Source organism: Thyridium curvatum, assembly GCF_004353045.1.
Source record: "Thyridium curvatum strain D216 chromosome Unknown NODE_33_length_396248_cov_80.180210, whole genome shotgun sequence".
Classification (NCBI taxonomy): Eukaryota; Fungi; Ascomycota; class Sordariomycetes; order Thyridiales; family Thyridiaceae; genus Thyridium; species Thyridium curvatum.
Genome location: NW_022156788.1, coordinates 254,932 through 281,116, shown reverse-complemented (window position 1 = coordinate 281,116; position 26,185 = coordinate 254,932). Strand labels below are relative to the sequence as shown.

The 26,185-nt window shown below is 53.3% G+C and overlaps 9 protein-coding genes across 9 annotated transcripts; 6 read left to right on the top strand and 3 right to left on the bottom strand.

Annotated features, from left to right (window-relative positions):
* Nucleotides 1-77: 77 nt before the first annotated feature.
* Nucleotides 78-1,097, top strand: E0L32_006055 (uncharacterized protein; the record flags this gene model as incomplete). The annotated part of the gene is made up of 1 exon (XM_031140645.1): nt 78-1,097. The coding sequence occupies one exon, from the start codon at nt 78-80 to the stop codon at nt 1,095-1,097; it is 1,020 nt and encodes a 339-aa protein (XP_030995295.1).
* A 61-nt stretch (nt 1,098-1,158) lies between these two features.
* Nucleotides 1,159-3,343, bottom strand: E0L32_006054 (uncharacterized protein; the record flags this gene model as incomplete). Its single annotated transcript, XM_031140644.1, has 6 exons — nt 1,159-1,530; nt 1,589-1,987; nt 2,045-2,341; nt 2,396-2,702; nt 2,756-2,897; nt 2,956-3,343. The coding sequence occupies 6 exons, from the start codon at nt 3,341-3,343 to the stop codon at nt 1,159-1,161; spliced, it is 1,905 nt and encodes a 634-aa protein (XP_030995294.1).
* Nucleotides 3,344-4,131: 788 nt separating this feature from the next.
* Nucleotides 4,132-5,849, top strand: E0L32_006053 (uncharacterized protein; the record flags this gene model as incomplete). Its single annotated transcript, XM_031140643.1, has 6 exons — nt 4,132-4,323; nt 4,628-4,651; nt 4,690-4,708; nt 4,757-4,767; nt 4,968-5,217; nt 5,284-5,849. 6 exons carry the CDS (start codon nt 4,132-4,134, stop codon nt 5,847-5,849), a joined length of 1,062 nt encoding a protein of 353 aa, XP_030995293.1.
* Nucleotides 5,850-6,229: 380 nt separating this feature from the next.
* Nucleotides 6,230-8,480, bottom strand: E0L32_006052 (uncharacterized protein; the record flags this gene model as incomplete). The annotated part of the gene is made up of 7 exons (XM_031140642.1): nt 6,230-6,834; nt 6,900-7,361; nt 7,416-7,471; nt 7,522-7,626; nt 7,687-7,712; nt 7,775-8,026; nt 8,418-8,480. The coding sequence occupies 7 exons, from the start codon at nt 8,478-8,480 to the stop codon at nt 6,230-6,232; spliced, it is 1,569 nt and encodes a 522-aa protein (XP_030995292.1).
* A 448-nt stretch (nt 8,481-8,928) lies between these two features.
* E0L32_006051 (uncharacterized protein) lies at nt 8,929-13,210 on the top strand (the record flags this gene model as incomplete). The annotated part of the gene is made up of 6 exons (XM_031140641.1): nt 8,929-9,194; nt 9,248-10,034; nt 10,108-10,188; nt 11,227-12,220; nt 12,273-12,528; nt 12,583-13,210. 6 exons carry the CDS (start codon nt 8,929-8,931, stop codon nt 13,208-13,210), a joined length of 3,012 nt encoding a protein of 1,003 aa, XP_030995291.1.
* A 748-nt stretch (nt 13,211-13,958) lies between these two features.
* Nucleotides 13,959-14,573, top strand: E0L32_006050 (uncharacterized protein; the record flags this gene model as incomplete). Its single annotated transcript, XM_031140640.1, has 1 exon — nt 13,959-14,573. One exon carries the CDS (start codon nt 13,959-13,961, stop codon nt 14,571-14,573), a length of 615 nt encoding a protein of 204 aa, XP_030995290.1.
* Nucleotides 14,574-14,853: 280 nt separating this feature from the next.
* E0L32_006049 (uncharacterized protein) lies at nt 14,854-20,224 on the bottom strand (the record flags this gene model as incomplete). The annotated part of the gene is made up of 9 exons (XM_031140639.1): nt 14,854-17,751; nt 18,408-18,452; nt 18,498-18,647; nt 18,709-19,017; nt 19,084-19,678; nt 19,726-19,763; nt 19,825-19,880; nt 19,940-20,043; nt 20,109-20,224. The coding sequence occupies 9 exons, from the start codon at nt 20,222-20,224 to the stop codon at nt 14,854-14,856; spliced, it is 4,311 nt and encodes a 1,436-aa protein (XP_030995289.1).
* Nucleotides 20,225-20,660: 436 nt separating this feature from the next.
* On the top strand, nt 20,661-21,869 carry E0L32_006048 (uncharacterized protein; the record flags this gene model as incomplete). The annotated part of the gene is made up of 1 exon (XM_031140638.1): nt 20,661-21,869. One exon carries the CDS (start codon nt 20,661-20,663, stop codon nt 21,867-21,869), a length of 1,209 nt encoding a protein of 402 aa, XP_030995288.1.
* A 3,094-nt stretch (nt 21,870-24,963) lies between these two features.
* On the top strand, nt 24,964-26,053 carry E0L32_006047 (uncharacterized protein; the record flags this gene model as incomplete). Its single annotated transcript, XM_031140637.1, has 3 exons — nt 24,964-25,156; nt 25,220-25,853; nt 25,897-26,053. 3 exons carry the CDS (start codon nt 24,964-24,966, stop codon nt 26,051-26,053), a joined length of 984 nt encoding a protein of 327 aa, XP_030995287.1.
* Between the last annotated feature and the right edge of the window lie 132 nt (nt 26,054-26,185).

Here is a 26,185-nt window from a genome sequence, read left to right as displayed (position 1 = left end):
AACTCCGGTAGTCCGGCATCTGCCCTTCTTTCGTTTCCTGTGTCTCTCACAGTCACCAGAATCCAAAGACTTCCGTAATGCTGTGCGGTACAGATGCCGACATCATCGAGGTTGCCGGCCCGTCACCGGACCTCTCATTCCGGATGCGGCTGCTCCGCTCCGAGAATCCGGACGTTGTCAACGGCTTGCTCGCTCTCCTACCCTTCCAAAGCTTCCTACTCCACGTCGTGGTAGCCGGCGAGACCATCTACACGCCGGCGCCTAGCATATCTCTTTCCTCCAAGAACATGGTGCCCCGACAAAAGGGCACTGTCTACTGGAACACGACCAGCCAGTCAGTGTGCTTCTGCTACGGCGCCGTAACCGAGAGTACGGCCGTCAATCAGTTTGCCCAGGTACTTGACGAGGATCTGCCGAAGCTTGAGGCTCTCGGAAGGCTGGTGTACAGAGAGACTGTGTCGGCAAAGACGCCGACTATCGTTCAGATGACCATGCGCCTGCCCGGAGATAACTCAGCACCCAAGACCCAACCGCATTCCGTGGTTGGCGACAAGTTTGACGGAAGCTGGCAATCAGCCAAGGCGCTGATCGAGCAAGAGATCAGGAGTCTCCGGCAGCCGCAAGAGCCAATAGACATCAAACGCATCCGCCTCGGCGCGACAGCCGCCCGCGCAGGCAGTGAGGGCAGCGCGCTGCAAACCATCGTCTTCCTGCAAGGCTTCCTGTCAACACTCGGCCCCCACGTCTTCTCCCGGCTACTCGCCGTGTCCTACTACCCAGAGATGACTGTGCCGCTGATGGTCCGGCAGACGCGCGAGTTCCTGATCCAAACTTTCAACCACTTCCACTTCCTGTCGGACCTGGGGCTCAGACGCACGGCCAAGCTGGGCGATGTGTATTCGCAGGCGCTGGACTCGGTCACGACGATGGACGAGTACAGGGAGCTTACGGATGCGATGCGGACGCTGATACAACTGCTGTACCGGTGGCTGCACCTGGTGTTTCCGTGGCACCTGAAGGGCCGGCTGCAGAGCCGGTCGGTGGAAGAGGCGGATGGCATGCCGTCATTAGCAGTTCTCGATGGAGTCAATCCTTGACTCGGATGTCGTTATTGTAGCGGGTATAGCCTTTCAAGGGCTCGTCCTCTCAACTTCCCAACTACGAAAATGCATAGCTATCCAAGTCCTGCTCCGCACTCTCAAAGCTGTTGAGGTCAAAGGCCGGCTGCTCGGACCCGAGAAAGCCCATATCAAACCAGGTAGCTGAGTCGAGCGGGCCTCCGTCAAGGACCCTCCACCACTCTGAAAACGCGTCGCCCTGGTCGCCGGTCCTGCCTTCAGCTTGATCGTGGCCTGTACCGACGATCTTGTCGAACTGGGATGCAAAGAACCGAGCGAGGCTCAAATAGAGGTGCACTGCAGACGTTGCGGGCAGCTCCTGGGCGGCTTTCCCAAGGTGCTCGGGGATCGCCATCACCTTGGCAGTCGCACTAGAGACTTCCGTTGTCGATAGGCATCCGCGTTTGATGGCCTGCGAGGGGAAGTAAGCTTCTGGGCTGAATGCGTGAGATAGTTTGGCATTCACTTACATGTAGAATCTCTGTGGCGGCATGGCAGATCATTATGTATTGGTTGTTATGAAAACCAATGAACAGCTCAAGTAGGAACTCGTCGTTGAGCAAGGAATCTAAGAGTCGACTAGCGACGTCGACACTTCTTTTAGAGATCGTGGCGAGTTCGACCGACATCGGGGCATTGGATTCTTCCAGGGCGACAAGGTCTCTTATGGCCTCTGCGTTCAATATGAGAATGCTGTGGTCTACGTAGAAGGCTAGAGCTGGCAGGGACCGTGCTGAAGGGAGCGTATCTGGTTCGCAGCGAATTCGCCTCATTGTTTCGAGCCGTGAGAACGTTTGCGAATGCCATTCAAAGATTGAGGCCGCAGTATTGTTGATGTCACCACGCTTCCGTTTTGCAAGGGCATTCAACTATGAACACATAAGTATCGGTAGCAGACATTAGAGAGGGGTACTAAGTTGACTTACAAGAATTCCTCTCATCTCAATGATGCCACTAATGACGCGGTCAATCGGGCTCGTCATGGGCTTCCGCCACCAGTCCGAGGCGGAGGCGGGTATCTCCTTCCATGACACTCCCATATACCGTCCAACCGTGATGCCGAAACTTTTGTCGGCGATAAAAGTGTACAACCAAGTGCGCTCAAAGTTTCGCAAAAGACGTTCTTTGAAGGAAGGGCTGTCGGTTGGGGATGTCGAGGCGTTGACTTGAGCGGATATGGCTGCAGGTCTGTGGATGCCCATTTCCCTTGCGATTTGAACTGCCTAGGGGCATTGCTTAGAGCACGCTTAGCAAGGGGCAGGCGTATTCATACTCACATGGCTTAGACGCAGCCACGAAGGATCATCGGACTGACGTCGACTAATAGGCGCCCAATATTGCATGCACATGATTGCCTGGATTGTCTCGAGAGATTTGACTGAATTTGCGATCGACCATTTTACGCCGGCTTCTGCGAGTGAAAGCAGTACGGGATAGAGAACTCTGTCTCGAGTCCGTCGGGAAACCGCACAACCCAGAGCACAAATGGTCGAAAACAGCGTAAAGGACGCAGAGTAGACATATTCAGGAGTGTGAAGAACAGGGTCTAGAATGCCTAAGAGTGGATTGCGAAGTTTGAAGAAACTAGACCCCAAAGTCAGTACTTGCGAAGAGTCAGTTTTTGTTGAGGTACTGACAGGTCAAAGTAGTGTGAAGCATCGTCGAGGTCAATAATCCGGGAAGTTATCGGGTCTGATGCGGTAGGGTCTAGCTTCAGTGTACTGTCGATGGGTTGTGAAGCCAGAACTTGCCAATCCCGATGATGCGTTGCTTGAGGCGCTTTACAATTCTACGTCAGTCTAGCGTTGGGGAGCAAAAGCATTAACGCAAGTCTTACCGAAGTAGCTAGCTAGCCTCTCGTCTATCAAACCTGCAGAAGCTGTTCGACTTAGCTGGCCATGGAGTGAGGCAGTTGTCTGGGAGCTAGGATTTCCTCGATGTGTCGTCGTGTCAGCTGTCACGGCAGCGGCCATCATATCAAGAGGCGACACCAGCGAGTGTTGTATATCGTATTCGATGCCATCTTGATGAGAGTACATAAGTGGTGTTGGTGGTGGTGCACTGAGCTGGGCTGCTGGCGTGTCTTTTGGTGTTGTGGGCATTCCCGGGTCGATAAGGTGAGAATTGACCAAAGCCGCAATGACTTGCTCACGCACATCTTTCTCATCGAGGCGCGAGAGAAGCTTCTCCACTGCAACCGGCTTGCTGAAACCACAAGTTAGCATGATTTCCTGTTGCGTATAAGATAGGATAATGTGTTGTACTTAGTGCTTCCTAATTTTCGTCCCCGATTTGACCCAGCGGGATACATGCATGGGCGGGATTGGGAAGCGCAGCGTGAACTGAAAATGTTCTGGAATTAGCAAGAGGAAAGTACATGATAGTGCGACACTGCTTAATGTGCCACCATACCAAGGTTGTTGACGGTCGCATCGCTGCCGCAGGCTTCTGCAATTGAAGCATGCTGTGCGGTGTTTGCCAGTGTGGCCGGAGGCGGTGGAGCCGTCCCGGTCGCAATCCGCATCCCGGCCCCGGCCCGCCGGTCTCGGCAGCAATTGCTGTCGACGCGCCGATTGCTCCATGAAGAAATTTCTCGTGTTTATTTAGAGCAAAGCAACCTGCGCGAGGAGATGAGAGGAAGGACAAGTGCTGGAAAACGGCGTTTGTGAGAAAGAGAACATTGGTGGAGATGCTTGGATGACGCCGTCGGTGTCTAGTCTAGTCGCCGTTCAATGCCCACACGTGACGGGGCCGCTTGCCAGCGATGTGTTGTACAGACAAGAGCGCAACCGGCGACGATATGTACAGAAGAAAGTGTAATTATTACGTCTGAAATTACGTTCGATTGGGTTTGCCGCGTTCCAAGGACGGCGACTGGGAATTTCGTTGCAGCCGATGCCGCAGAGCCAATCTTTCAAGAAGGTTTCGTGTCCCTTTCTTAATAGTTTACTTCACTGGAAGTTACCTTTCTAATATGAAGATCAAATTTTACATCTCTCGGTGACTTGTAATCATGTTCTCCCTCTCCAATCACCGCTCCCATGAGAACAAGCTTCCCCCTCTGAAAGTTGAAAGCACGATGGTTTCCGAAGTCGTCGAGGTCTCTGGCGAGGACAAGTATGGGACGCCCAGGTTGCCTGATGGCGGGTATGGCTGGGTCGTTGCTGTTGCTATCATGGTTTCATACGCTATCACTTGGGGCATGGTTCCCATCTCTAACTGCCTGATGACCCATACTAACGTCTAGTTGATCAATCGTAGGGATCAATACGACATTCGGTGTCTACGCCTCCTTCCTGCTCGAACACAATTATTTCCCAGGCGGGACACCACTACGCTACGGTTTTGTGGGTGGACTTTCCGTCGCTGTCGCCCTTGTATCAGCTCCTTTGTGGACCTATCTGGCGAAACGGTTCGACTTTCGGGTGCCGTTTGTCTTCGGTCAGTCCTTCTATCCAGGGATCCTACACTTCCGTGCTGATATATTTGAATATAAGCTACTGTGGCAGTTGTTCTGGGACAATGCTCAGCAGGTATATGTAAATCCTTTGCCACGTTCCTCGTTTGTCAGGGTCTACTCTTTGGTTTAGGTACGTTTGAGTTCCGGGTCTAGGTCCACATCTTACTGACATCACTAGGGCTCGGCGCGGTATGATACTCCAATATCCTCTCCTTCTCTTTGTTCGTTGTCCTTTAGTTACTATCACTAAATCATGTCACCTTTTTGCAGGTCTTGGTGTCTACGCAAAACATACTGGCTTCGTGGTTTGACCACAGATTAAGCCTGGCATTGGTAACGCTTTTCTCTGACCACTCAGCCTTATAACCATATACTTACAGTCTGTCTAGGGCATAGCAAACGCGGGTTCTGGTATTGGAGGTCTAGTTCTGGCAAACACTACCCGAATCCTGATTGAGCATCTTGGCCTGCGAACCTCTCTCATAATCAACGGCGCCATCGCTGGCGCCATCCTTATACCTGTAATCTTTCTCCTCCGGAAGGGCCCTGCACATGCGGACCGTTCATCAGAGCCTCTGCAGCTTCGATGGCTGGTTCATCCAGGTTTTGTCTGGGTTTGCATCTGGGGCTTTCTAGCCAGTGAGCATTTCCGCCCAGGACCTGTGAGGAAACGTCCCTGTACTGTCTACTGACATTCTGAAATAGTGATGGCATATTTCCTCGTCATGTACACTCTAGCATCATATGCTACAGACGGGATTGGACATTCCCAAGCCGAGGGCGCTGCTCTTCAGTCTCTGTTCTGTGCCGGTCTGGTTGTTGGACGACTGGGCATCGGCTCTATCCTTGATCTAGGCGGGCGGATAAACACAACAATAATTCTCCACATCCTGGCGGGGGTATCATGCTGGGCCCTTTGGCTCCCAGCTCGATCGTTTGCCCTCCTCGCCGTCTTTGCCATTTTCAACGGCTGCATGGGAGGTTCCCTATGGAGTACCGCAGCCCCTGTCGCGAGTCGAGTTGTGGGCTCGGCACATATGGTGTCTGCCCTCACAATCTTCTGGCTTTCGGTGGCATTACCTGCAGCGGTAGCAAGTCCCTGCGCCATTGCCTTGCTCGAGTATTCCAGGAACGCACTTGGCAAGCAAGGAGCAGATGCGTACGCAATTTCAATTGCCTTTGGTGGTTCGCTATTTGCACTCTCGGGCCTCTGTCTCTACGGCGCCAAAGTCTACGTTCAGAAGAGCTTCAAGATCTTTCAGATTGCATGAAGATCGAAACCTGGTCTGAGAATAATGAGTGGAACTAGAGCGATACAAAACTATGAATTAGATCGAGAATGAATATAGCTCAGCCCGAACTACCGATGCAAGATCAGACAGCCTGTTGGGACAACTCCTGGATTGAGGCGGTCTACATACATGATATTACCTCTTAATACAATTCAAACTTTTACTCCCGATGACATGTTGAATATAAGACTATTAAGCAGCCTAGTCATTTGGGAAAGAGCTGGCTGTTTAGCACTACTTTCAACCTACGCAGCACAGACACCCATCCGGCCGCTCAATGCATGCTTAAACTCCTCGTTCGGCATCCCTCGACTCGACTGAGAACAGAGTAAAATAACCTGGCACAGGCCATCCAGGCATTAGATGATGTTTATTCCCTTCCTACCAACAGCCGCCGTAGGACTATCGGTAGTTCGTCTCTCAGAGTCTACGCTCTCTAAGATCGTCCCGGTGTCATCTTCTGGTCGGATGTAGTTCTTCGGTTCAAGCCACTTGCTGAAAGGTACGATATGAGCAGGCTTAACAACGAGGTTACAGAGCAGAAAGACGCCAAACGACACAAAGATGCCAATCGGGTAGGCAAAGTAGTACATGCGGGTGATCCAAAGAGGGACCTTAACGCCCATATTGCCCAGGAAGCCGGCGAACCCAACTGCCACAGTGACAACATATGCGATGTAGGCTCGGATGTTCCACCCTTTAGTGAAGTAGTACGCGCCAGATTTATCGCCGGTGTACAAGTCAGAAACGACTAGCGAGCCACGCGAGATGACATAGTAGTTGCAAATGAGAATGCCGGTGATGGCCGCGAGGAAGATCTGGTAAGAGCCTAGGAACTGGATGAAGATAGATGCCGAGCCAAGGAGGAACCAAGGATTGATGAGGACGGATACCACCTGGCAGATGAACATGCCCCGGCGGATGGAGATATACTTGGGCACAAGTGCGGCAATGTCGTTCCCAGCTATGCGAGGCGTGTTAATTATAATATGGTTATGGCATGGAGAACGCAATCCGACCTATACTCACCTGGAATGCTATTCTCGAATACCGAGGAGAACAGTGCCGAATACGCAAACATTAGCGCCACAAAGAAGCATGCAGCTCTGTTCTCCGACGAGTAGTGCTCCGTCTGTATGCGATCCAGCAACATGATTGGGTTCCATTCCATCTCATCAAAGATGATAGTCGATGTTGACGCCACAATATTCCCGACAATAACCACGGAACAGTCAGCCAGCGGGAAGCCGACCAGATTACCAAGGATAACGTCATTGGGCTTTCGTGCGTAACGCTGGAAGTCTGCAGCATTACTTGCAAACGTAGCGCAGTTGGCCGCGAAGAGCCAGACGAAGCGCACGATGAGCCAAGTCTTTTGCGATCCATGTACACGGGAGCCCTGAGAGAGGACGGGACCAACGCCACCAGCCAGGCTAAGAGTCCAAACAAGCATGGAGACAGCGGAAAGGATATACACTGCGAGTTTGATATCTAGAGGGAGGAATGTTAGACGATAATTCGGTTGAGAAGTCTAGGGGAACTGACAAATCAAGATACGCATCTTTGGGATTCTGACCCAGAGGACACCGCAGATTAGCAGCCTGCTCAACCTGTTAGATACATGCCTCGCCGATGATCATGATTCACTTACCAGAATATGGTGTAGCCGATCATGCCTCCTGATGTAAGCGCCGATCCTTTGCCCATCTTATTGGGGATGGTTGCAATGCTTGGGAAGATGGCATGCAACATGACACTGTGTTCATGTTAGCTGTCAAAGATACATTGTCCTATCATCGGACGATAGTCCACTCACTAGATGCATTGTCCTCCTTGAACACCCTACATATCTTCGTTTAGGTCATCTCTGTATGACAATGCATTGTCGGCGGCATGCCACTTACATTAACACCGTTCCACACGATAGCCATGATGGCGCGATTCAGCGTAGGCCACCAAGCACCATAGACGCCAAATGCTGCACGGTTGAGGATGGGATAGCCGACATGGTACACAGCTCCTGGGCGTCCGTTGACGACGAAGACGATGGCGATCAGAGAATAGCCCGCTGCTTGGCAGCCGACGACCTCCCAGATGCTGAGCCCTGTGGACTGAGCAGCACTACCCGAGTACCATCCGGCGACTTGGTCAAACGACTGGCAATCAGCGATATTCACAACGGAAGGGTGTGCCGGATTGCAGCGTGGAGGGGAAGATAGTACCGGTCGCGGCCGCGGAGAACCAGAATAACAAGTACGTTGTTTGAGTCCACGTGCGGTCCTTTAACTTTAGAGGACGAATATCGTCGTTGTCGAGAAACGGGCTTGTTCGGGCTCCTGGCACAGATAGACGCCGTTTCAAAGTTGCACCTAAAGATGACATTGTTGCAGAGGCCTGCCGAATCCGAGAAGTGAAGGTTCTCTGATGATGCTGAATCGAAGGACCGAGATTGGTTTATCTAAGAAACAAGGGGTTGCCATGGTCACGTAGATAAGGAGTAAAGCATGTGCGCGACTACCTGAACGCCGATAGGCATCCCGGCCCTACCTTGTGTTGCATTGCGTTTGCATCCATAGATCGATTCGGGTCAGTCCTCAAGAACCAAAGCATCTTTGATTATGGGACCCGTGGCCGACCGCCAAACAGAGATACGGATGCTTGGCGATCCCCAGATGGGTGCTATCAAGTAGCGTGTAGTGCAATGGGAGATCCTGCAACCGATACGGCCGCGCTGAGGTGAAGCTAGCCAACCACCGTGTTGATGATTGGATTGCTTGCTTATCATTGGGGTTGCCATCATGCGGAGGGATAAGCTTTCCTAAGCGCCACACGAATCCCTGCGGAACACGACGGACGGCACACCGTGGATTCCCAAGCCTCCTGCCTAGTACAGGAGCGGGGAAGTCAAACCTTAGCATATCTACGGGCCCGAATACCTTGTCCGGATGGCTGCGCTATGGTAAAATATCCCTTTGGAAACAAGCCAGACCCAACTATTCTTTAATCATCCTTTCACAAAACCGGTACTGCTCAGCCAGTTGCTGTCCATCGTCGCATCATGGATGTTAAATCAGGATACACGACTATCAAACTCCTCTCCAGCAATGGGCCGATATATCGTCGAGTCTCAACCGTAGCCCCGCGCAACTGTCGTCCGGACGAAATTCCCGTCATCGACATTGGTGGGATTTACGATGATGCAGATGCCCGCAAGAAAATGGCAACACTTGTGAAACGTGCGGTCGAAGGTTCCGGGTTTTTCTACATACAGAATCACGGTATCGATGAGAAAGTCATTGACAACGCTCTTCAAGCCACGACCAAGTGCGTTACTAGTCTCGGATAATCTTACCTAACTTGCTAATATCGTTTGCAAGGTTCTTCGCTCAGACCACCGAGGACAAAATGAAGGTGGCCAAGAAGTTCTCGAAGCATTTCAACGGCTACAGTGGCTGTGGAACAACTCAGCTCTCCCCATCTGAGTCCCGTGACAGAAAGGAAGGTTTCATGTGGCAATATGATCCCAAATTTGACCCGGAGCCGAAAGACGTTGCCTCCATTCCTCCCGAGGTCAAGGCCTGGCTTCGGCACGAAGACTTCATTTGGGACGGCACATCCCATATTCCAGGGTTTCAAGACGCCCTAATAACATACTGGCAGGCTTGTCTGAGACTGGCGCGGAGCCTAGCAAAAGTGATGGCCCTCACGCAAGATCTACCAGAAGATTACTTTGATAGGCTCACGACATATCCCGGTGCAGATGGCGTCCTCAACTATTATCCCGCACTCAAGCCGGAAGAGTTGGCAGCTACCGACAGCAGAGAGCTTGGTGAGGTCGGAATTGGGTCCCATACAGATCTACAATGCTTCACATTGCTGTGGCAGGATCAGGTCGGTGGCCTACAGGTACTCAACAACGAGGATGAGTGGATCAAAGCACCGCCCATTCCGGGCACGCTGGTTGTCAATATCGGCGACTTCTTGATGCGCATGTCCAATGACCGCTTCAAATCGACGGTGCATCGCGTGTACAACCGGGCCACCGTCGATCGGTATAGCATGCCCTTCTTCTTCGGATTCAACTTCAACGAGACGTGCTCTGTCCTACCCACCTGTGTCGACGACGCACATCCCGCGAAGTATGAGCCGATCTCATGCGGTGAGGTGAGTAATGCCCTCCATTGCTTCTAACACGTGCATGGCTATCCAACCTGACACTATGTACTCATTCTCGCAGTGGTGCCGGCGGCGCTTCCAGATGGTCCAGGTTGATAAGGAGATGTGCGCGGATGAAAAGCCAGTTGCTGTCGTCTCTGAGGTTCAGGCATCTGCCTGAAACGATAGGCTGGGTGCACAGGATGAACCCCAGGGAACGCTACTTCCAGACTCCTCACATAACCAGCATAGATAGTCTCTTTCTTTGCCCTATTCACTCAGTAGCCATTGTATAACCTCAATTCTTTTCAGGTTTGGCGGATTAAGGTTTATAGACGTGGTGAACATCCAAGGCAAGGCGAATATTCGAATCCTCGTTCTGGACTTGGAAATTGAAAACAGATTGGATCAGGGCGATCCGTCTCGATTGGACAAGTCTTCAACGTAGAAAAGAAATGAAAATTCGCTACGTCAACAGCAAGATGTGGCTTGCGTAAGCGAGCTGCCTCCTCGGACTACTAGTCCGATCCGGCCCGGAAGTGTGTGTCACCGTCGGGGTTCCCGGTGTAATTCCGCGGGAATCGGCCGGGGCGTGAAGCCATCGTGACACTGGGATTCCGATAGCGAAATACAGGTCAATTGAGTTTAACTGGAAACGAATATCACACCAAACATGCATCAGTCCTCGTAAACCTGTTCCTTGCCCTCCGTATATACGATCTTCTCGGATCAATTACCTGATGGTTCACCCCCTTCGAAATTGGCACATTCCCAACTCCCAGCGAATCAAGGGCATGGCAAGTCCGATTACGGGGCCTAAGTTGTTTAGCACACCGGTGATCCTTGGGCTGTCCTCGCCTAGTGCATGCTTAGTTGGGTATCATTAGCGACGTTTGCTGGTAAAAGCGGTGGGAACATCGCGGACTTGCCTGAGCGCGACCCACAACTTGCCCAGATGACGGCATCGGCTCGGGGAGTTTACCTCCGAATTGAAGGGAATTTTCACTCTGAAGCCGCGAGGCGCCACCGCGAAGTCGGATGCGTTTGGGGACTTTTCCAGGCAAGGAGGCGGTGGCATTGGGGGTGAAATACATCCGAGTTGTGACTCTTAACTAAAACCTTGGCTTTCTTTTATTCTTATTAATTCGGGGCTTACATCCATATCGCTTTGCCGTCTAATGCAATAAGCTCCCGTCTACAGATTGTCGGATCCTTCCCGGGGCTTGGCAGACCCGTCCAATGCACCAAGAGTCGGCTCCGTGGGCGCCGTCTCGACCCCAGGCACTCTCTCCACCATTCCTCCGCCCGTGATCTCCGCGTTGTTGCTGCTGCTGCCGCCGCCGCCAAGATGGTCAAGACAAAGATGCGCCGGGTCCAGTCGGCCGCCGAGCGAGCGCTGCACAACCAGGAGGACATCCTGCCGCGCGGCAAGCTCCTCCTCGTCTTCGCCACGCTGTCCCTGACACTGCTCATGTGCTTCATCGACCAGAACGGCATCAGCGTCGCGCTGCCCACCATCGCCCGCGACCTGGGGGCCGAGGCCACCATCTCGTGGGCTGGCACGTCGTCGCTCATCGCCAACACGACCTTCCAGATGCTCTACGGCCGGCTCTCGGACATCTTTGGCCGCAAGCGCGTCTACCTCGCCGCCACGGGCCTGCTGTGCATCGCCGACCTGCTGTGCGGCCTGGCGCGCAGCCCGGCCATGTTCTACGTCTTCCGCGGCGTGGCTGGCATCGCCGGCGGCGGGATCACGAGCCTGAGCATGATCATCGTGTCTGACATTGTCACTCTCGAGCAGCGGGGGAAGTACCAGGGTATCATTGGAGCGTGTGTAGGTCTGGGTAACGTTGCTGGGCCTTTTCTGGCTGCCGCGTTCATCTCCAAGGTTTCGTGGCGCGTCTTCTTTTACATGCTGTCTCCGCTGTCTGCGCTTGGTGGCATTGTGTCCTTCTTTCTCCTACCATCGAACGCTCCGCCGGATGGTGTTTGGGAGAATGTCAAGAAGATCGACTATGGTGGCGTTCTCGCTTCGTCCATTGCCGTCATTCTCGTCCTTATCCCTGTGAGTGGCGGAGGAGCCTACTTTGAATGGAAGTCGCCGATGGTAATCAGCATGTTAATCATTGGCGGCTTGTCTTTCGTCGTTTTTCTTCTCATCGAGTGGAGGTTTGCTAAACTTCCCATGATGCCGGGTAGGTTTGATGCATCGTAGACTACCATGGTTATTGACTGACCCTGTCATAGTACAAATTTTCCAGAACCACGTCGTTACGGTCCTTCTCATCCAGACCTTTTTCTTTGGCTCAGTCTACCAAGCCAATCTCTATTACCTCCCGCTTTACTTGCAGAACGTCAAGCAGTACTCTGTTGTGGTATCAGCTGCCATAGCTATCTCCATGTCGGTTGCACAGTCTACGCTTTCGATATTATCAGGCCAGTATATCTCGCGGACAAAGAGATATGGCGAGGTTCTGTGGGCGGGCTTCGGCGTTTGGACTCTGTGAGTGCTAGCATACCTGTGCGATGTATCAGAGCTGCTGACATTATGTCATAGTGGTGCTGGCTTAACTCTACTCTACGGGCGGGCAACGCAACCGGTTGTTATTGTTCTCCCACTTGTCGTCATCGGCATGGGCACCGGCAATGTCTTCCAGCCCACACTCGTAGCTCTGCAGGCACACTCTCCAAAGCCGCGCCGCGCCGTGATCATCTCGAACCGCAATTTCTTCCGCTGCGCAGGCGGATCTTGCGGCCTTGCCGTATCGGCAGCCGTACTTCAGGCAGCGCTCCGAGCGAACTTGCCACCTGAATACAGCTATCTGGCAAACAAAACTTACTCCCTGCCGCACATAGAAGGGCCCGGTAAAGATGCCATCCTCGATGCGTACATGGCAGCAAGTCGGGCTGTCTTTATTTTACAGATCCCACTCGTCGGCCTCGCGTTTCTGGGGTGCATCTTTGTCAAAGACCGAGGGTTGGATTACATTGATTCGACGAAAGAGAAGGAGGGCCCTGCGGCGGATGAGTCGAGGCAGGGGCAGGAAGAATCTTCGCATGACGAGGAAGGTGATGATATCCAGGACAAGGCTGAAGAAGGCTCAGCTGGAGACCGCAAGAAAGCGAAAGAACGACAGGATATGTTCTCGTCCGTACCATTGGATAGAATGCATACCCTAGAGTAGAATGATGGAAGAACGATGGCATACCTTGTGCCCATGCTTGTCCACGACAGAGGTTTGCCCCACTACCCGACACCGGATCAATAGACACAGTAAGCAGCATCTAGAGCGCTTTTCCTAAGCCATTCTTGTGGATGCACACTACTATGGCAAGTAGACGCGCTGCAGGTGAGAGAAAGGTTTGGCGGGACATTGCAGAAATGCATCACCTACCATGACGATCAGAGACCCTATCATTCATAAGTGCTCTGGATACATATGTATAGTCCTCCGTATTCCTCTCCAGCGTGTTGACAGACATGCACTAAGTGGCTCTTGTTTACTATGACACAATAAAGCTGTTGGGTGATATTGCTACTGATTCAGATGGTAATCACATCCGGAGTCACAAAAGTGGAAAGCAGCAATACGCACCTCTTGCATTAGTTCTCGAACAAATCACCTTCCTAACATAAGCACTCAGTTATCGATTCTTTCCTTCTTTTCACAACCTTGAGGCAGAGGCAAGTGCAAACCCAAAGAAGGTGGGAGGTAGGAGGCCGGAGGCATAAGAGAGCCACCAGACGCTCACCGCAGTCCTCAATCGAATCTCTGCATTCAAACACACAGCCGACACCAATAGTCCTCTGAAGACTTCAAGCCAACAAGAATACATCGTTCCCTTGTCTGTTATTAGAATATCTCTTGTTTTCGTCTGCCATTAGAGCCACGATCTCTGACCCTCCGCCCTTGGCAATCATTTGATCACAAGATGTCACAGGTCGAATTCCACGATGGTCCGCATACAACCATTCACATGGGGACCACCCCGGGCCTCCAGTTCCTAAAGAGATTCGTCCCCCTTATCGAAGAACTTCCACAAACTCCCAGCACAAGCTTCGCCGAGCTGAGGGAGGCGTTCGGGCCGGACGCCCGCTTCTTCATCAATGGCGACGGCCCCCGCTCCAGAGAGGAGACCGAAGATTTGCTAGAACAGAACACTACCGGACTTTGCGGGTTCGAGTACACCATGACGCGAGCTTGGGATATCCCCGACACCGCCACTGGCAGACGGACTGTCATATACGAGGCTAAACTGTCGGCCGAATACAGGCAATTTCGTCCACAAAATTCAATCACCATCAGCGGTGGCCCACTCAACGGAGTCGAGGTCAACATCTTGGAACTTGCGCCCGTGGGAGCTGGACAACAGGGTGGATTCGCGGGTTTATGGATCGTTGAACAACGCTTGTTTGGGGACGTATCGCCTCTGCTGAGGTTGGGAGCTACGCGTGTTAAACGCAACTTCTGGCCAGGCGTCTGGCAAGGCTTCTCGCCAGGTTCACTTTCTCACCGACTTGCACTGCGCTGGACTGGAAAGCAGTAGTGGTTTTTTAGTGTTGAGCCGCCTGATTCCTCAGTGCTCGAGTTTGATACGGGAAGTGGAAGAGGGCAACCTAAACACAAGAGTGGGAATAGCCTCAGACACCGGTACAAGCTCTTTCGGGGCATCCTTACTCCGGCAGCTATCACAGAGTTCATTGGACTGCGGTTGTTCAGTATGGTTTAAGAAGCCTCTCAATTATCAAAGACAAATTCTAATTTATACATGCATTGTCTCCGTTCATCGTTCCAAATAAAGCAAAATATTGTTTCCCATCCCGCGTTCAGAGTAGCTGTGCCAACACCTCCTGCACCGTATCAGACCCAATCTCCTCTGGCCTCTGAAGCGCACTCGCCACCAACTTCACCTTCATCACATCCTGGAACATGTCCAACGCCTTCATCGGCCCGCCGCCTTTGGTGACCACTGCAAACAGCGTGTGCAAGAACAGCGCGAGGCCCGAGCCGGCCCACGCCGACGCCAGCGGCTCTTCGAGGTGCCGAAACTCCTCCGTCCGTGACAGCATGACGTAGCTCGCAGCGCCCAGAAGCGACGTAAACCGTAGGCTCTGGATGCTTACCGACAGGGCGGGCTCCCAAGGCGTCTCGGGCTTCGCGCCCTCCTTGCCGGTCGAGGCTACTGAGTGCGGCCGGCCCAGCAGTCCGCCAAACGCCTCCCCTATCGACTGCGAGTGCGGCACCTGCCCCGCCGCCTTCTCGAGCTCCTCGCAGATCAGAAACAGTAAGCGACGGAACGCTGCGCGCCGCCGAGTCTGCTCGCTGATGCCAACCAACGGGGCGGTCTTGAGGATCGTGACGAATCCGGGCAGCGGATAACGCAAGAGCGGCACGGCGGCGGCGCTGTGGGCCTTGCCTTCTAAGCCGGCGTCGAGCTCTTCAAAGGACCCGGCCAGGACTGTCGCCAGCGGCCATACCGCGCCGGAGGTGTCCGAGGGCAGAGAGAACGACTCGGACAGCTCGCGCAGCGCGACGACGCAGTACAGCAGGTCGCGCGCCGCCCACTCGATCGCCGAGCGCAGCGTCCTCAGGGCCGCGGCGGCCTTGAACGTGGCCGAGATGTCAAAGTCGCGTTCAGAAGGCGGGGAGAACTGCTGCGTTCTGGGCGTGGAGGCCGCGGCGGCGTGGTCGGCGGCGAGCATCAGGACGGAAAGGAAGACCTGCGGGAGGTCCCCACGGTCGAACCGGTCGTTGAAGGCCGTAGCGAGGATGTTGCATATTGCCTCTCTATTCTCTGAGAAGCGGACCAAGGGAAGCGCGGTCGTGATGCCGAACGATAGGGCACCGTTGCGGGTGTAGAAGTGGGAGCAAGGGTCGCAGACGAGAGAAGGCATTTGAGCAGACTGGCTGGAAGAGGTTGCGGTGATTGGTGTTGATATGGGAGTGATCGAGGCTAACACGCCTGAAGTCTCGGTAAAATGGCCCATGGCTAGAGGGAATGCAAGGCGGGTACGGCTCCCTGGTCGTGGAAAGCCTTCGGTGCCGCCAGGAGTGGGTGGCTTGAAAGGGGTTGATGGTGCAGGAGCGCGGAACAACCAGGCCATGGTGATGTCCTTGGTACCACAGGCTGGACAAGTCCCCTTGAATGAACCCTTTGTTGAGCGGAGGCCTGTTGTGTATAAAAGTCCACGCAAGTTTGGATTCGTGATTTTGCTTTCCCAGCTTCCCCACGGCTCCTCCATAGGTTGGTACCGGGGGGGATAAGGGATTGCCGAGGCATGTCCGCTATCTCGCCTCCTTGGAGGACTTCTGGGCGGCGCACCAGGTACTACTTGGGGGTAAGACATAATCTGAGCCTGGGGTGTGATGCTCGGAAGTTCCGAGTTGCTCCAATCAAGCCGCCGAGGAAGAGCTGACACCGGGGCGCTGACAGTCCCGGCTCCCATGACCTGGCGATCGTATCGGTTGACACCCCGCGTGCTGGGACTCAGCGCCGGGCTCGCGTCGGTAGGAGTGTAAGAGCTGAAAGCAGCCTGGGTAATCATCTCACTCCTCTGTTCCGAGTTATGGTGTTCTCTCTCTCCACGCCTGATAAAGCCTCGCATATTCTCCCGATAGGCAGCGCGCAGACGTGCCTGTAGTGGATCCGGAGGTGACTGCCCTCGGCTTATGAGATCAACAAGCTCCCCGAAGAGAGATTCAGCCTTGTGACCGATGTCCCTGCGAGGAATCACCAGCGGGTCGTCAGGACGGATCGCCTGCTGCTGGAGCCAGTGTCGGAAATCCTCCTGCTGGTTGCGAGCCTGCATGGTCAGCCTGATACTGTCAAGGTTATCACCATTGTCGAAAATCTTGTTGATCTCATCAGTGCTCAGACGATTTGCAAACAAGTCGTTCATGTTGATGACGAGCGAGTCCTGCAAAGCAACCTGGTCCGCGCCAAGGCCCTGGGGATCTGGGATGGAAATGGTGGCAAAGTCGGCGATGGAGACCTGAGGGAGGAGGTCCCAGCGGGAGGACGAGTCGAACACTGGGTGTGGCTGTCCCTTGAGGAGGGCGTTGAAGGTACCTTTGGTTTGCATCGCGCGGAGGTCGCCAGTCGTCTCGTCGCAGAAAAGAAAGGCGCAGTTGGGGACCACAGCAAAGACGCCCACTCCGACCGAGATGTCGCAGCTGCTAGGCCCGGTCTTTGGATTCCCAAAGACGACAATCACACAGCTGATACCATGCAGCCCTTGGGCCGTCACATCGCGGGCGAACTTTGCCCTGGACTCGGGAGGTATCAACCCGTCGGTCATCAGAAACCACAGCGAGCACTCCTTGAGGGCAGCTTTATGACGCCTATCCGTGAGGAGCACTCCCGGGTCGGTGCCGCCGCTGTCTTCAAGCGAGTTCACTTGGCCAAGGCTCAAGATGGGATGGGCCCTGTTGTCCCATGGCAGGATCTTTGAGCTGAACCGTGCCTGTGGCGCCAACAGGTTCGCGACACCCTTGATGAAGGCCTTCTCGGCAGACAAGGTGTTGCCGTAAGTGCTGCCAGAGATGTCGACCGCAAAAGAGACCTGGACATTTCGCAAAGGCTGTCGGTCTAGTTTCGGCTTCGTCGAGTCTTCGCTGGAGGGTGTCGGTGGGTCTCGATCAGTCCTTGTTGGCATCGAAACGCCCTCGCTCTCATCATCGGATAGCTTTCTCTTTAGCTGCATTTTGTCGATCTTCAGATGATACTAGAGCAACCTGTGCAGAGCGAGCGTAGGTCGCCAGGTCCCTTGTAATAACACCTTCTGTAGAGGACTAATTAAGAGCTGCCCAATTCACGAGGAATGACCAGGTCATTTTATTGTTCAGCTGCCTCAGTCAGGCGCCATTGTAAGGCAACCAACACAGCCCGACACGAGTGGTGGCGGAGCAGAACGCCTTGCTAGCCGCCTGCCATGCAAGTCGTCGAATCCAGCTAGACCCGTGCAACCACAGCTCTCGTTCTCTGCGAATCGAGAACCAATTAATCACGATCTTTATTGACAAAATAATTTCGAAGCAAATGAAAGGTTTTCTATGCATGCTTTATTAATACCCGTAGAGATACTCATCCATTATCAATACCCTCAACCACCCTTCTAGACATACGGCTTAAACTGGGGACCTTCCTCTACTGTCTGCTCTCGAGCCAGTGTCGCGTCTTATGATATGGGTAAATATTCCAAAGGAAATGAAGGTCACGACCAACGTAAGAACGGTCCAGATCCAAACTTGAGAAGGTGTAGTCAGATAAGGAGTCTGGGTGAAGAACGGCATAGCAAAGAACGCCTTCGAAGACCAAGGCAAAAGTGTCAGTAAACTCATGAGAACTTCCCAATAATCCGGAAGATCAAGGTCAACTTACAGCAAAGGACGTTCCAGGAAGAAACAGCATGGTGAGAATGGCAATCTGCGTCTGTTAGCATCGATCCATCGGCTGGAGATGTTTACTCACGGTTTTCATAGCAACACTGTCATTCTTCATGCTCTGTGCGAGCTGATGGGACTGGAAGGCGATATCCTGGGAGTATTTGTTGTCCTCTTGTGCTGCAGTCAGAATAGCTTGCATTGTAATGTCGTTGGTCACTTGAATTTGATTGAAGAGCTACATGAACCACCTGTATTAGTTAAGTGTCATTGTATTAGGTTCATGGCTGTTGACTTACCAAAGTAAGAATATTCTGCACCTTTCGCTCTAACTCGTCCGAGAAGCTGGTGATGGCACTGAGCTGAGACTTCAACTGGCCAACTTTCGGTCTGTCAGTGTCGGAAGTAGCCTTGACATTATCTGTCCCTGGAAGATTAGCATCGGAGCTCATTGAGCCTAATTCCTGCAGAATGAACTCCACTCGATGCAGCTCGGATTTGTATCGGTGCAGATGAGCAGCCATAATATGCAATGAGGTGTTGATCTCTTTACTCTTGCTGGAGAATGCTGACGTTGCCGCGGCTATTTCGCTCTGTAGCTCTTTTTCCTGTAGTCCCGGCCAATGTTAGGGTCTCGTGACACTCTGACATCCATGATACGTGTATGGCCTTACATGCATAACGAGTTGCTGATTGAAACAAAACAACACATTGTTCCACCACCTCAATGCGCTTGACAGATAGACGACGAGGATGAAGTAGGGACTGATTGTCATCTCTCCACCGCTTCGTCGCCTAACCGCCACACAGACTCGGTTCAGGGGCTCTTCGATCAAATCACGTAATCGGCGATCCAATAGATTGACAGAAATGACAGTCGTTTCCCGAGTTCGGAAATTGTGTCTCGTGTACAGGCCAATGTACGATCCCCGGATGTCGGCCTTTGCTCCAGAGAGGTGAATGTAGTGAAATGGGTCCATTTGGTTGCTGCCCGCTCTGCTCTTGGTATGATCTATTGCTGTCGCGCGACAGGGCATGATCATTCGCACGGGTATCACGCACCAATAATCCCACTCATACGAGTCTATTTGGCGGAACCCGGTTCCGCAAACCATGTATGGTCGTGCCAGGGCTGTGACAAATGCAACAGGCGCATTGGTTGTCGACAGCAGCATTCTAAAGGCCGAGTTGGTCACTTGAAGTCGGTCACGATCAGTTCGTGCTGCTGAGGACTGTCCTCCGCTCTGTGACGAAAGTCTAGAGATTGAACTAACACATGTTAGTCAAAGTCACGCAAATGATACATATGTCTATACAAGAGTTTGAGCCCAGCGGAGCCATCCATCAGTTCTTTCTGCACCGAGGTAGTCAGATTGGGTTTAAAGTTTCTTGGACAAAGGAGTGGGTGTATATACCTGAGAGGACAAGACGGCTAGAGTTTCTTGGTCATTAAGATTTGAACTCTTGGTGTCTAAGGAATCAGAACTGTTAGTATATGTTTTGTAACTGAAATGATCAGATGACACGCACTTGAATATCCTTCCCCAACCTCCAGAGCGAAGAGACACGTAGTTTGGGCGAGTTGGCTCTTCTCGATCTCCTTGAAGGCATCCCCGACATCGCTAGCATAATCACTTGAGACGAGAAAGTTTATTAGCTCCAATCAATCGCATTTACTAATAGTTCAGGAACGCCTTACAGAACGGGGTCAAAACAAGCTTTGTTGAATGGCCAACCGTCTGCGGATCCAGAGCTGACTCTAGGCGGAAGCCGGGCCGGGCCGGCAACCGCATCCGCAGGACTCAATGTTGCCATCTTCTGAGCTGCAATAAAGCAAGCTATGTTTTGGTCAATCACTTTAGGATTTCTGGGTGGTCTTCAATTCAAGCACTTTAAAGATTTCACACACAGGGGGGGAACGCCTGACTTGCGGCTGGCAACCCCGGACCAATGAGTGGCCAATCAATACCCCTGGTGAAGCAGTCCCTAGGCTGACGTGGTAGGCCTTCAGCCACCGCCACCTTGTAATGCAGGTGCATGAGAGCCTAGCAAGTGATTGGCCGTTGTTCATCGCTCCAGTCACACTTACTTGACAGAGTGCCGCGACCCAGGCACAAGGCAGATTTCTACTCGCGTCGGACTCCCAGTCTTCAGCCTGAGGCAATACTCGAGCAACTTGAAGGTCACACTGTTCCGGTGCTCAAATGCACCCTCCTTGTGCGAGGCGGGAGTAACACCGGGGCAATCTGGTATGGCTTTTCCGTCCAACTGGACGCTGTCGGGCGGACAGCGTGACGTGCCTCTAGAAGTCGAGCTTTCCAGCCCTCCAGCGCCATGGCCCCGTGAGTGGACTCTCTCGACCATCCCGGAGTCCGTTTCAGATGCTACAGAGACCGAAAGCCAGGCAACGTCCCAGGATACTATCAGGGGAGCCTTCCCCATCGCTCTCTCTCAACGAGATGACGTAGATCGTCAGGTAGCGCCATTCAACACCTTTGAGCAACGCTGGACTTTACCACCAAGGGCTGCGAGCGAACGTGCGGCTTCGGAGGTCGTCGGGACGGGCACTCAAGCCTTCGACAAGGCTTGGTCTTACGGGGCATCTCCTCAGACAACGACTGAGGACCGTCGGCCGCCGCCGGGCACGGTGCCGGAGCACGTCTTGCCTCAAGCGTCTGTTTCACCAGCCAATACCCGCTCGGCTGAATCTGCAGGCTACTCTGTAGGATCAGTGCCAAGTGGCGTCTATCAAAATGGATACATCGCAAACATAAGCCCACAGTCGAACCTATCATCACACATCTCAGCGCAGACCAGCGCAGGCTCTTCCAGCTTGCCAGCTAACGGTCTCGTCAGAAGGCTCGCAGGACAGCATCATTTCGCATCGCCAGCCTCGGCAGCCTCCGGTGGAAGCGCCATGACCTCCGCCTCCGACGGTAGACCTCTGGCTCCCGGCTACGTGCAATTCGCAGCGTATTCAACGACGACAACTCCAAACATAGACGAAGGCAGTGCGTCGAGTATATCGCCACAATCCCATCTCAGCCACTCTTATCAACCACCTCGACCTGCCGGCTTCACCTCATCGGTGGATCCCTCCCCCCACAGCGCTGCAGTAAGCGAAACATACTCGCAGCCGGGACAGCTTCCGCGGCCTGCCGGCTTTGGCCCAGACAATACTAGTCCACCGACGTCCTCCACCAACTCCATGAACCCATCTCCGGAACAGGCTTCCCGTAATGGCGTTCCTAACACAACCCGCATTGCATCGCGACGGAACCATCCTGGTGGTGGCTTCCCTGCTATAGATGTCTCGGCATATCCGGCTACCCTCCCGGCAAACGTGGATTCGTGGCTCAGGGCAAATGCTCACGAGCTGTACCGACCGCCTGCGCCATTGACGGTTACGGCACCTTGGCACTCGATGTTTCATGAGGAGCAGGCCAGCCAGCAGCAATGACATCAAAGAGGAGATGTGAACATGGAGTATGCAGGCCAATGACTCATTGGTGAGTATGAGTACGGCATAGGCTAGCATGTCATGGCAAACGCTACGATAATTTATATCAGCGTGTCTTGAAAACCGTCCCATTTTATTATTCCCCGGGAGCCATTCAGGGCTTCTATCTATTATAAAAACAGGATAGATACATGAGCTGCTACACGAGCCAAGGCAAAAGACAGTTAATACAGGTCGGTTCGAAGAGGAGAACTCAATTCCTCAAGCCCGCCGAGAAGTGATACTCAATACGCCGGTTGCTGCTGACAATATCCGCCATTTGTTTTTGCACTTGCTCAAAACGCATCAAGCCGCAGGCCTCGCTTTCTAGATGGTTGATAATGCTAGCAAGGCTCTTAAAGTCCATCTGACACGACCGATTCGGGCAATGATAGAGAGCTTGCTGGTCTATCTCTTGGGTCAGCAAGGTCATCTTAGAGACAGGATCATATGATCCATGCATTGACCGGACAAGAGCCTAGCCGCAGCTTTATTTGACTTACGTATCGGTGAATTCAGATGTTGGTTGAGGCCCTGTAGCTTTGTGAATTCACGATGGCAAAGATAGCACTCGTAAAAGTCTCCATTCCACGTCTTCTCACTAGCTTCGTAGACGGGAGACCCAGACCAGCCAAGGAGCTTCTTCGATATCAAGCCTCTCGGATCCTTGGACCTCACAACTCTGTACACCGTGTCGCGGTTGAGGTTCCTTGCCTTGGGACAGGCACCGCGCTCGTGATGAGTGGCAATTCCCGTCGCCGTAGCGAAGGCCTTCCGGCACAACGGGCAGGAGAGTGTCTGTCCTGTATGGATCCGCGACTTCAGGTGCTAGGTGGAGGGATTGGGCGTCAGCAAAGTCTCCACTCCTGAAACTTGCTTGGCACATCACACATGCATGTACTTAGGGGGACTAACCATCTTGATCGCATTCAGGTTGATAAAGCGGCGATTGCAATCATGACAATACAGGTGCTCCACAGCCTCGTGCGCAACGACGCTTACCCGGTGCGGTGAGGTCTGGCCACAGACTGCGCAGCTGAATCGGAAGTGGTCCGCCTGCGCCATATGATCCATCACGGCGAGCTCGCAGTGGAAGACCTGCGAACAGCGCTGGCATTCGTGCGCGGGCGGTCGATGGCCGGTGGCCTCGCAGTGCTTGTCTCGAGCCGCGCTCCCTGCTGAGAACTCTTTGCCACAAGTGCCGCATTGGAACTCCTGGTCGAGCCATATCAACCCCCCCTCACGAAGGTCGCATGGCATCTCTGTGGCTCGGCGACAAGTCAGGCCGGAGACGGCGGGTTTGCGTGTGGCTTGAGGCAATCGATTCGTGTCCCGCGGAATGGTTGGCCGGATGAGACAGACTCATTTGAGTCTGGAGACGGTGATGGAAGCAGATATGCCCCTCGCGGATACAAAGTAAAGGAGGCACAAGTGATGTTGCGCTGTGGTTCAGCCATCTCAGGACTCAGGAGAGGCTGGTTCAGCTAGTGGGGTTTCAGTCCCCGCACCCTTGTTCACGCTTGGGTAGTGTCCTCGATAAGCCCGATTGCGGAATTCCCCGTATTCCAGATCCCTGCATGACTGGCGAGGATTATCTTGCCATCCTTCGAGGATATTTCTTCATTAGCAGGCATCTCCTGCGTGCACCGGAATGACATGAGGTATAAGTCGAAAAAAATATTGGCGGGGTACGGGCGGCGGGAACTCCTGGAAGGCAACCGGGGGCCCGCATGCAAGATTGACCCCAGGATTACTGAGGTCGCGTGCCTCATGCGTCGGTGCCTCGACCTCGGCCTTTGTAAGTGGCATACACTGCTCGTATCGAGCAGACGGGCCATGTCCTCTAAGTTTACTGCTTTGCGAGCCACGTCGCCTGAGGTATTGACACAAGTCTTGCCGCGTGTGACGGAACTGCATTGTGAACATCGTGGCACTCGAATCTGTTCTCATGGTTGGACGCAGGAAATCTCCACAATATCATACTTGGCGCGGCGGAAGGGGCTTCCTTAGAGACCAAACCTCTCGCCAGCGCGCGGCATAGCTAAAATTAAAGCTTGACAACGAGGCTGGGGCTCGCCAGTCTCGATGCTGGCCACTGTGCGGCTTATAAGGCGTGTGACCCACCCAAAACGTACCATGACGTTGGCAGCTGGTAGTTAGAGGGCCAAATACTCGTGGTAGGTTGAGAGCTGTCGCTGGGTCGTCCATTTTCCCCGCGGTACCTGCCTTAACCTCGGGTACTAAGGTAGCTCTCTTGGAGGATGGAGGCCCGGGACATCTCCACCTGTCTGAGTAGGGAGTAGGGGTTGATCTCGTCTCAGGCTTTCATCTTCGCAGAACCCAGAGTATACGTCAATTTCCGTAGGGAATGCTTAGGGAGGTGATATGTCAATCTTCAAGCTTGGCTCTAGAGCTCCGTCACATCTCAAGTCTAAATTCGACTTGCCCACTTCGACCAGCCATCCATGAAGCACTCCCCTGCGCTCTCCCAGCTAGTATGGTGTATTGGCCACGACACGAGGCTCACTACCGAGATAGTGACCAGCAGAGTTCCCCGAAATGCCGTTCCCTTTGCCGCTAGCTCTATGGAGTGGTTGCTTTTTGGCCACTAGAAGCACAACCCCCGAGACTAGTGCTGGACATCACGCGGCCGGGGTCCCACCATCATATTAACAACCATTACCATCGGAGACACTTGGAGGCTGGCTTGTCAAGACCCCTCACTTCTTGATAAGACGCTTGCCGTCCATGTAGCATGCGGTCCCCTAATGCCATTACAGCAACCCGGTCATTGACGTGAATCCCTCTCGTCAGAGGGTAGATACGCACAGAACGGTTAAGGTAGGCTTATCTCACAATGAACCGAGTTGAATCTAGGGGAGTGGGCTCTCCATATCTCACAATAACGACGGAGAGCTGATTACAGGCAGGCGTCCCGTAACGCAGAACTCCTAGGGCCAGGGAATCAGCCCTGATCGCTAAGCATAGTTGAAACAGATTGCAAGGCTGTGGCAACAACTCTCGGTTATAACAAGGCGCGGACGTAATACCCGGAATGAACGAACAGGCCCAGAGACACAACCGGAAGAGGATCACTCTTGCGTGCAACGGCTGTCGGGCCAAGAGAACAAAGGTTACTAATAGCATCGGAAAACACACTGGACTGAGTTTTGCGTCTAATATGAAGATCCTCCCTAGTGCGACGGCCAGCAACCGCAGTGTGGTGCCTGCAAATATCGTCGAGAAACGTGCGAATACAGTCTAGCAGAGAGCAAGAGAAAGTTCGTGACCCTTCACCTCGCAAACCACAGGCACACCGCTAAACATCAACAATAGGCGCCCCAGTAACGCATACATCCTTGCGTTAGAAGCACGGGTTGCTAGTCTAGAAAAGAGGCTAGCCGCCTATTCCGATGTCTCCCAGTCACTTTCCGGCGAGAGTGAACCCCTCCACGGCGAAGATGACGCTACAATCATTCCAGGAAAAGAGCCCGCCTCAGTGGAGGGCGATTCGTCAGGAGAGGACGAGGTAGACGACTTGGCTGATGCTCTCGGGTGCTTTACCCTAGGTGATTACGGTGAGCTGCGGTTCTTTGGCGCATCGAGCAACTTCAGTATCATCCAGAACCATTCCCTCAAAGTCACCTCCTCCATGGATGCTCGGAAGCGTGGCCTCGATGCCGCCTGCCAGATCCCGACTTACTTTGAGCCCTCGGCAGAACTGCGCGACCATCTACTGAGCATCTTCTGGCGGTGGCAAAACTCCTGGCAATATATCGACAGCGCCGCCTCACGAGCAAAGTGGCGCCATGCAGCGCTTGAGTATCTGCATCAAGGCCCTGTACGAGATGAACGAGACCTGGGACTGGGCGAACCGATCCCTCCGGGCTATTCTCTCTCTAGCAACGCAGTGGAAGATCGACGTATGGGCATCCGGCCTGGCAGGTGAGATCAGCGAAGTGAATCATCGCTCATTCGAGAGGTACAGCCGAGACTGCCTGTCACCTCGTCAGATCCCAGACGAAGCGCCCGCGTTGGAAGCCACGGCGGCGGAGATGTTTGATGAAGCCTTCAACTTTTGGTCGTTCGATCAGAACGGGATGGACACGGCGTTTAACCTTTTCAACTATGATCAAGACGTTTGAAGTTTAGTGCGATTTGGTACCCTGCGACCAGGCTCAACAATTGAATTTTCCAAGAAGAGAAACATAAGGAAGTGAATGATTGTGTCTCCTCTTCGGCTGTGTCAAATTTGAGGTGCAAATTGGCTTGTACCC